The sequence below is a fragment of the Lactuca sativa genome, chromosome 3, assembly GCF_002870075.4.
Source record: "Lactuca sativa cultivar Salinas chromosome 3, Lsat_Salinas_v11, whole genome shotgun sequence".
NCBI classification, from domain to species: domain Eukaryota; kingdom Viridiplantae; phylum Streptophyta; class Magnoliopsida; order Asterales; family Asteraceae; genus Lactuca; species Lactuca sativa.
In genome coordinates, this window is record NC_056625.2 from 225994610 (window position 1) to 226005226 (window position 10617).

Sequence of the window (10617 nt, forward strand, 5' to 3'; positions counted from 1 at the left end):
TCAAGGAAAGCATACTCCAAATGTTCTGGTAAAGTTTTGAGCTCAGATTTTTGGTTCTGACTGTTGGACTCGCCGAGTGCAGGTAAGGTACTCGGCGAGTTTGTGGCTATATTCACGACTTCTGCCTTTTCTAAGGAAGAACTCGGCGAGTAGATCGGTCCTACTCGGCGAGTAGGGCTGTCAATTTTCTTTACCAATTCTTCAAAATCAGCTTCTTCCAGCAGCCTTTCAATCTCCATTAGGTCTTTTTCTGGATCAAATTATTCATCATCAGTTGTGAACTTGCTGGAATCTACACTTATGCATTCCTCCAATAATTCGTCAAGCATATCAATTGAGAATGTCGTGTCATCACTGTTCCTTGCATACTTCATAGCTTGGTCTAGCCCAAATGTGACTGAATCTTCTCCTACCCGCAAGGTGAGCTTCGAGTCCCTCATGTCTACTATAGCACTTGTCGTGTTGAGGAAGGGCCTTCCAAGGATTATTGGAACTTGTGGATCCGCCTCCATTTCTAGAATGATAAAATCAACGGGAAAGACGAATTTGTCCACCTTGACTAGTAAGTCTTCGCATATACCTCTTGGGAAGGTGACTGTCTTGTTTGCCAAGTGAATTGCCATGCGAATTGGCCTTGGTTCCGGGAGATCCAGCTTCTTAAAGAATGAATATGGCATTAGGTTCACACTTGCTCCCGAATCGGCTAATGTATGAATCGCAGCCAAGTTGCCAAATTGGCAGGGTAAAGTCAAACTCCCCAGGTCACCCTTCTTCTTTGGTAGCTTATTTAGCATAATGGTTGGGTTCGATTGGGATTATCTTATGTGATATTAGTGTGCTAAAATTCAGTTTTGCTTGGGGGCAAGCAAAGGTCAAGTGTGGGGTATTTTGATATGGGCATAGTTAGTTATAAAATTCATGCATTATCTTAATACTTTATGTTGTTTTTGTCTCATTTAATGAACCAAAGGTTCTTAATTAGCTTAAATATTTCATTTTCAGCAACAAAGACATGCTCGAAAGGAAAATGAAGCGGAATTGGCGATTGGACGCTTGGATCTTGGATTTTGAAGAAAGAAGGATGTTGCTGGACAGCTTGACCCATCGTTAGTGTTTTGGCCATATCTCATGAACTGTAACTCCGATTGACGAGATTCAAAATGTTCTGAAAACTAGACACAATTTTGGACAACTTTTGTGTTTTGAGAAAATGTTGATTCCAAACAGACTCGGCAAGTAGGTCATCAACTCGCCGAGTTGGTCAGAAGTTTCGCGATTCTTGACTTTGTCTTGTCGCACGCGGGATTTTAAGTGATGGACTCGGCGAGTAGGTCACTGGACTCGCCGAGTAGCCCCTGTTTTCATAATATATATATATATATATATATATATATATATATATATATATATATATATATATATATATATATATATATATATATATAGAAACACTTCTCATTCGAACCCGAACGAATGGGGGAAGTTTAGGACGATTTTTGGAGGCTAGAACGGTTCTTAGAAGCTGTGGTTTTCGAGATTTCAACCTAGATATCAAATTGGAAGAAGATCAAAGGCAATAACACACTAATTTTATCTTAATCTTTTGCATAAACCATGTTTCAATCATTAGATTATGTTTTTAGTTTGTTATTTGTTGTAGATATGAGCTAAAACTCATAACTTTTGTTTAGGATAGATGATTTGTGATTATGGTTTGATTTATGGTAGGATTGATTTAATATTGGTGATTTTGTTGATTCTAGCTTGTTAAAGAACCTTATGTGTGAATGATAACTATTTTTCTGTTAATAGGAAGATAATTGAGTTGCATGAACATCTCTTAGTTGTTAACCTCATATGTTTATGTGACCACTTTATCATATGTCTAAGATTAATGAACATGAAACTAGAATTAATAAGAAAAATAGGTAAATTCATGTGTGAGCTTGTGTGATGACCATCAACAAGAGGTTAACTAAAGGACCAAATTAGTTAACCATTACAAGTCTAAATTAACCTAAATAAATAACCTAGTGAATTGAATTAAATTAGACAATTGGCCACTGTTTGAGTTAGTTTGTTCTCTAAGGATTAGTGCATCGAACGTGAATCTAATCACTTGAATCGGTAGCCAATAAAAGAATTAATCCATTGCACTATTACCATAATATAAACCATAGGATCAATTGAGTTGAACTAAACAGAAGTTCCCTTCGTTATTGAATTTAGTTGAATCTTTGTTTATCTAGTTCTTAGTTTCTTAGTTTAAATTTTAGTTAATTGTATAAGTTTCTAGTCTTGCAAAACTAGAGAAACCCCCTTTCTATTACTTGTTTTATTTAGATAATATTAGCATTTATTTTAATTGTTTACCGTTCCCTGTGTTCGATACCCTACTTGCTTGAACTATATTACTAATCGATAGGTACACTGCCTTTCGTGTGTTTATTTTGTGTCTAAGTTAGTAGGATTAAAACTAGTTCGTTTCACACACATCAAGCTCACACATGAATTTACTCAATTTTCTTATTAACTCTAGTTTCATGTTCATTAATCCTAGACATATGACAAAGTGATCACATAGCATATGAGGTTGATAATTAATAGATGTTCATGCTAGTCAATTACCTTCCTATTAACAGAAAATTAATTATCATTCACACATAAGGTTCTTTAGCAAGCTAAAATAACAAAAATCACCAACTTTAAGTTAATCCTACCAATAATCAAACCATAGTATCAATTTCGTATCCCCAAACAGAAGTTTAAGAGTTTTAGCTCATGATTGAAGTAAATAACAGCAAACAAACAGATTCTAATTGTTTAACCATAATGAAAAACAAAAGATTAAGTAGAATGATGAAATTTACCTCAAATCTCCTACGGAATTAGATTCTAGCTTGTTTCTTCGTCCTCTAGGGTTTTTCTGACTCTTTAATCGCAACTAACCTCTTCTGAATCGTTCCATAATTCTTCCCCATCGTTCTAGGAAGTTATCTTTATATATGCGAAATGACTCGTCGAGTCCTTCTCTCAGTCCCCGTATGCGATAAGTCTCTGGGTCTCCGAGCCTTTATCTTCTCGAATATTCGTGTGGACTCTCCGAGTAGTCGACCCTACTCGCCGAGTAGGTGTTATTTTTAGTGTTTTTTCTTCTTTATTCCATTCTCGAGCTCTCAACCGCTTCTCCTGCTTCCTTTTGCTTCCAAGCTTCACTTTTGGACTGATAACATAATTCAAACACTTTTAAGTACCTTTTGTCCATGAAATGCAATAATTTAGCTAATAATTGAATAAAAATCAACACTTAATGTGAACTAAATATGCACATATCAATACACATGATTGGGAAATCTGGGATCAAAAAATCTAAGAGGTTTTTCCATAAAAATGGTGTCAGTAAGGTTGCCATTTAAGAAGGCATCTTTAACATCTAGTTGATGATGATCCCATTTATTTAGAGTGACAAGTAAAAGAACAATACGCACGCTAGATTCTTTGACAACATGACTAAAGGTGGTAGAGTAATCGATGCTGGGGACTTGAGTAAAACATTAAGCAACCAAATGTGCTTTAAATCTGTCAACAATGCCATCAGAATAAATTTTGGAACGAAAACCCCATTTAGAGCCAACAACACTAGTATGTATAGGATGAGGAACAAGAACCCATGTGTCATTTTTATGTAATGCAACCACCTATTCAGTCATTGCATCAAGCCATTTAGGATTTTTAGCTATTGATTTATAACCACGAGGTTCATTATGGGAGAATAATGCTTGATGAATAGGCAAAGAGGAAAGATGAGATAAATTAGCAAAATGAAGAGGTTTGAAGATACCATTGTGTGACCTCATAACCATTGGATGTAAAGAGGATGAAAGCTGTCTATGCGGAGCTGGTTGTGTCGAACGTGGCTGAGAAGGCGTCGGTGGCGATGGTGGTGCAATAGATACGACAAGCACTTGAAATGCATCATAATTAGTACATAAGGGACACATGTAATGTGATGTGGATGGAGCTGATGAGGGCGTCAAATATGGTGTAGTCACAACAGGTGACGACAAAGAGGATGCTTCCAGGTTTCGAGAGGAAGACGGGGATAAACCATCACAATATGTAAAGAATACAAGTTGTGTAGGTTCAAACATTAGAGAGACACCTATAAAGGGATAACAACTTTCATCGAATTGAGCATGACATGTGATATAAATGCGCCTTGTTGAGAGATCCAAGCACTTGTATGCATTATATTGAGCAGAATACCCAATGAACACACAAGGAGAACTTCTAGGTGCAATTTTATGAGTGGAGTAATCTCGAAGATAGGGATAAAAACAACTCCCAAAAACTTTGAAGTTCCCATAATTTGGTGAAGAGAAGAACAGAAGGTGTTATGGAGATTTATTATCCAAAAGCTTAGTCGGAAGACGATTTATGATATATGTAGCTAAACAAAACACATGATCCCACATGGTGGCAGGAACATGAGCGTTGAACATCATGGTAAGACCGGTTTCGGTGATGTTTTGATGCTTTCTCTCAGCACGCCCGTTTTGCTGAGGTGAATAAGGGCAAAATAGTAGATGATGTGTGTCATTGCTTGTAAATAAATCATTTACACGGTTATTAACAAACTCAGGGCCTCCATATGATTGAAAAAAATTTAATTATATAGCATAATGGAGTTTGAACAAGGTTGACAAAGGCTTGTAAGGTCACATAAAGATCAAATTTATCCTTAAGAGGATAAAACCATGAGAACCATGAAAAATCATCAATAAACACAACATAATAATGATACCCATCTTTAGAGATAACACGTGCATGTCCCCATAAATCAAAATGTATTATATCTAAAACATGCAAAGACCATTTAGGTTTAAGATCAAATGGTAAGCGTTTACTTTTGGATAATTGACATGAAGCAGAAACAGTTGGTTGTGGTACTAAAGAAGTCACTGATAAACAACCAACTTTATTAAGTAAAGAAAAAATATCAAATGAAGCATGTCCTAACGATGCCAAAGGTCATAAGATGCCTTTAAACGCCTAGAAGAAATACTAGCCAAAAAAGCATGTCGACCTTCTTGAAGCACATATAATCCATCCATACTTGTGCCATAAGCTAGAGGTTCCTTTGTAACCCAATTATGAATTGTAAACACGCCATTAGAAAATAAGACATAGACAAGGTTGTCATTAGTAAGCTAGCTAATTGACAGAAGATTTTTGGTAAGTTTGGGAACCACAAACACATCAAGTAAATTTATGTTGAGAGATATAGTAGATGTACCGGTATAAGAAATAGAGGAGAAATTACCATTACCAAAAACAACCCCGTCGTTACCTGTCACACCCCAAAACCAAGAACGGCAGAAACGTTCTGAGGCGGAGGACATCATGTAAAGTATCACAACAATGCAAAGTAGTAAACAAGCAACAACATCATCCAATGCATTAATAGTATAATTTTAATTACAAGTGTGTTCATTCATAGTACACAACAACATAATGAATAATCAAAATAAAAGACGAGTCTGAACTGCTCCGTCTTCACAAAACCCAGTCGTTGTACCTGTCTATGTGTGACCTGAAAATACAAGTTATTTTAAAAGCGAGTATCAACAAAAAAGCTGGTGAATTCATAGGTATTAATGTGTCTTTGATTTGTAAAATTTGTAATGAAAGACTTGAAATTGTTTTGAAAGAAAGTTCGTATAAGTATGAAAATGTTTGTAAAACAACTGTAAATGTTTGAAAACCCCTAGAAATCCCTATGATTTCTACCAGTATAAAAGGAAGTCTTCTACCAAGACCTAACTGTTTTAAAAGTAGTCTTCTACCAAGACCCTATTGTTTTGTAAGTATCCTTCTACCAAGACCCGATTGTACAACTATTATTATTATTATCTAACCTACCTCATCGATTATGTGAATATGACACATAGTAAAGGTATTAATAATATGTTGACTGGAGTTTTATATCCTTTTGTAATTGTCGTAAGTACTGTAGCATTTGTAATAAGTGACTACTTTTGTACTGGGTTGCCTTAATTGAGGGTTAAGGTATAATGTGATGGCTAGATCCCAGGCTAGACGCTCCCCTGTCAAAGAGATTTTGGGATCCACACGCGACCCCCACATGATTGCAAGCCGCGAAAATCCACATTACTATGATCATGTATACCCAATATAACTATCACTAATGCGTTAGTGATTCATTGGTATAGTTAGATCCTTAAATCGTTCCATGCTATAGCACCTAGTTATGTCTGTTCTATTGTCGTATATCTAATCGTACTCGTGTAAGCGTATATATGTAAACGTACTCATGTAAGTGTATCTATGTAAACGTACTCATATAGGCGTAATCATGTAAGCGTATCTATGTAAACGTGCTCATGGAAGCGTATCTATGTCAACGTACTTATGTAAGCGTATCTATGTAAATGTACTCATGTATATGTATCTATGTAAATGTAGTCATGTATATGTATCTATGTAAATGTACTCATGTAAGCGTATCTATGTCAACGTACTTATGTAAGCGTATCTATGTAACATGTAATGTATTAGTATAGACCCATGAATGAACTGACTCTTGTGTGATTCCCTATACTTGGAATGGTAAGTAGTATCTCTTAACTATACCTATAATAGTTACTAATGGTGTACATGTATAAGTGAAGTATGCCTTTGCTACCCAAAGGTACTAAACTGACTGGGGAAAACTTTTATGTCTCTATATGTATACATGATATATATAACTGATGGTTAAACGACCTTCAGACGGATACCCGATACCCACCAGACCACATCCCAACGGGGAAAAGGAAATAGAGTGGGTTAGCCTTCCTAAGTCCTTTAAACATTACTTATATAACTATACATATACAGGCATGCATTTGATAATATAAAAGCATAAAAGAAGTTTTGTAAAACCTTTGAAAAAGATTAATATCTAAGAAAAGATCGACTTGATGTCAATTTATAAAACGGTTTGAAAGTATTTGTTTGATTAAACAGTTTAAGTATAAAGAAACCTTTGTTTGAAACACAATTGTAAAAGAGTTTGAAATGAAACATATAGTCTATAATAAATAGTTTAATAAAGAGTTTTAAACATATAAAACGTTTATGAAAATCATTTGAAGAAATCCGTTTGGTAAAACGATTAACGTATAGTAAACCCATTTGCATGTTAGTTATTAATCACATGTGATTGATATAATAACTAGCATGTTTCAACTTGTATTCTCCCCCATAAAGCATTTAAAAACATTTAGAAACATTTAAAAGGTTAATTCAAGGGGTATGAACTCACCTGCAGTGAGCGGATCGAAAGGACGTGTTGGATAAGTGCTTGGTGTCAAGTGAAGACTTAGACACACACAATGATCCTAATTACATATGAAGACATATGTATATAAACAATAGTGATTTTAACACTAATTAAACATGTATAAACATCCTATTGTGAGGAAAATACTTTGGTCAAGTGCTAGGAGGCTATCGGGTTGCAACAAAGTAGTGCGAGGCCTCATTCAGGAGTTTATGGTCCAAATACCATGTGTGTTGGATTTTATGGCCCAGGGGAGTAAACTCCTGGCCGTAAACTCTCAATGGGTCACCAAAACTGGCTTAAAACTCTAAGGGCTTAAGTGCTTAAGTGTTCCAAAGCTTTAACCAAGTGTTTGGGTGGGTTTAAGGTCCTAAAATGACCTAGTATGGTGTTCAAGGCCCTGGGACCACTCCCCCATGAGTTTACGGCCGTAAACTCATTGTAAGGAGTACCATTTCGTGTATTGGGGTCCCTATTTTAATGGTTTAAGGTTCTATGCTAATATCCAAGGCTTACTAGGGTGTTAGGGTGTCATTTGCACCCTTAAAAGGGGTTTACGGCCCAAGAACATGCCTTGGCCGTAAACTCCTTGAATCCCTTGATTTCTTATGTTTTCTAAGTCCTAAACATGATAAAATTAGTGCACAGTGATTTGGATCAAGAGTACTTACAATCTAGGAGCTTGAATGGTCAGTTTTGGCCAAGAACACGAGTGTGTGCTCTCGGTGTTCTTGGTGAAACTGAAAATCTACAAAATGGAATGATTTCACGGATGAAATCTTGTAAGATTACTAGTTCATGCAAGATATCAACTAGTTAAGACAATTTGCTTACGAGTTTTGAAGATCGGGGATGAAGATCGGGATGATACTTGAGAGGATTTGGATCAAATGGAAGGAAGGAATGAACAAATGGCCACCCTTTCACCATATAGGCAAGAGTTTACGGCCCACGTGGAGTTTACGGCCGTAAACTCCTATGTGTTGGCCGTGAACTCCTTGCAAGGATGTTTAAGGTCAATTCTTTGAGCTATAACTTTAGCGGATAAACCTCGACACTTATTCCTTAAGTGTACAAGGCTCAGGACGCTCAAATAAACTCCTAATTGTGCTAAAAGATAGCAGCAATGAGTTTGACTTTCAAAGAAGTGTTAGGCTGAACTGGATGGAAAACTTCGGGTTGTCACATCTTCCCCCCGTTAGAGGGAATTTCGTCCCGAAATTAGAATTTAGGTAAGGAAGTAGGTATGAATGATCGAGCAAGGAGGTGGGGAAACTTCCTAATCGACTGGTTCTCACGCTCATAAGTGAATTCGGGTACTCGGTTGGTATCCCAACGAACCTTCACTAATAGGAGCGGCGTTGTTTCGTCCGCTTGACCTCTCGATCGATGGTCACTACGGTTCTTCCACGAAGTTAAGGCTCTTGTTGATCTCGATCTCGTCGAGTGGGATTATGAGAGTCCTGGCGGAAAGGTACGTTTTTCAAGTTCGAGACGTGCGGGGTAAGATGTACGTTACTGAGTTCGCGGGGGTAGGTTAAGTTGTGGATGTTTCCTTGCTTTCTCTTACTACAAGAGTAGATAGGTAAGTCATTTACAAGGACAATGACCAACCAATCCAAGTAAGAATGGTGCACCCTATTCATTACGTTCATGAATACTACGGGTGTAGTCATCGTATCCAAGGGGTATCACTACGGACTCGTAGTGTACGTATCGAGTTTGGAAGATTGTCCTCGGGGCATCCTTCGCTGACACTCGTATCTGGTGATATTCGGATCTCCGGTTTATTTCTGAAAGGTACATCGTTCCTTGCGGTTGGTCAACTGATTCATCTATGCGAGGCAGAGAGTAATGATTTCTAATGGAAGTCCTGTTGAGGTCTTTGAAGATGAGGTACTTCTGGCATGAGTACTTCGGAGCTCTGAAATGATGGCTTCACTAGAAAGACGATTTCGGAGAAAGAGATGTATGCACGAAACTGATATTGTGTAGCTCGAATTGATTCAAGATGCACGAAAATGTCGGAATCATATGGAAACTAAAGACATTAGATTTGAACATAAGGCGTTACAGACAACACACCACAATGCAACCGTTAACAGAGTTACAGTACTTTAGAGTAACTATAGTAATACTGCTGCGAACAAAGTATACTACAAAAGACAAGTATACGCAGCATGAGGGTCCCATGACCAACGAGATCTCGCAAAAGATAAGACTCGAGTCACACTAATTTAAAACGGTTTATATGTCTGTTACAATGAAACGCCTTAATTACTTCTACGTGGGATCGGAGTAGTTCCCCTACGGCAGTGATCCTTAGTATTCTGCCGTCTGCGCCAGAGTTCTTTGTTATAGGACAATACTTCTTGAAGTGCCCTATCTCACCGCATTGGTGGCATGACTGGCTAGTACTAGCATTGGTGGTGGGAGTGAAGTGTTTAGTCAGAGTTACGTGGACACGGGTGCCTTCCTCATTACTTCATTTTGAATATTTCCTCCTAAAGAGTTCGGCTTTATCAGTACTTTTGTGGTTAGGGTTGGTCCCGATGCCAGGGACTTAAGTGATGGGTCGTGCCGGTGCTCCACAGCTACGAGGATGGTGCCCTATTTTTAGGCAATTGCAACATTGCATTTCATGGAGAGCCCCATTATGATGAGAGTTGCACCTGCTACACTTCGGAAGTTTTCCTTCGTATGGCCTGGTCGGTATTGGGAATGCAGGGGCTGCCACTCGTTACTGTTCCACGGTAAGTCTTTGGGATCTCTTGCGCTCCTTTTGGGCTTGGCGCTTTTGTTTACTCCTCTTAGTTTTTTGGCTTTGTAGGTCCGTGACTATTGTCATTTATTGGTTTCCCGGTTTGGTACTACAATCGGAATTGTCAACTCCTTTGTCGGGCTTGCTTGCGTTGATAGAGTTGATGTGTGTAAGGAAAGCTGTCACAGCAGCTGCTACCACTGCTTGTAACGTAGTGGCGTCGATATGGAGGATAGGGGTTTTGTTGCTCGGCTGACTATTTCCAGGTGACGACATGATTCTGTTACAAGGAAAGAGAATGAATTCGTGAGCGAGTATGGTTGAACCTGTATCATTTTGATTCTGGTTAAGAACTGAGTTATTATACATGAAAACTTAGCTTATACACGTTATGATATAATCAAGAATGGGCGGATAATAAAATGTGTGATTCTACTCTAGTCCCACATCCCAATGGGGAAAAGAAACTAAGTTAGAAATCTCACATTCTATTGTCTACCAGGTCTTCGTT

At 37.7% G+C, this 10617-nt stretch overlaps 1 protein-coding gene across 1 annotated transcript; it reads right to left on the reverse strand.

Moving 5' to 3' along the window:
- Positions 1-260: 260 nt before the first annotated feature.
- On the reverse strand, positions 261-794 carry LOC111894540 (uncharacterized). The gene has a single exon (XM_023890612.1). The coding sequence runs from the start codon at positions 792-794 to the stop codon at positions 261-263; it is 534 nt and encodes a 177-aa protein (XP_023746380.1).
- Between the last annotated feature and the right edge of the window lie 9823 nt (positions 795-10617).

Excerpts from the sequence above, each read along its gene's own strand:
- LOC111894540 (XM_023890612.1), bottom strand. The coding sequence starts at position 794 with ATGCTAAATAAGCTACCAAAGAAGAAGGGTGACCTGGGGAGTTTGACT.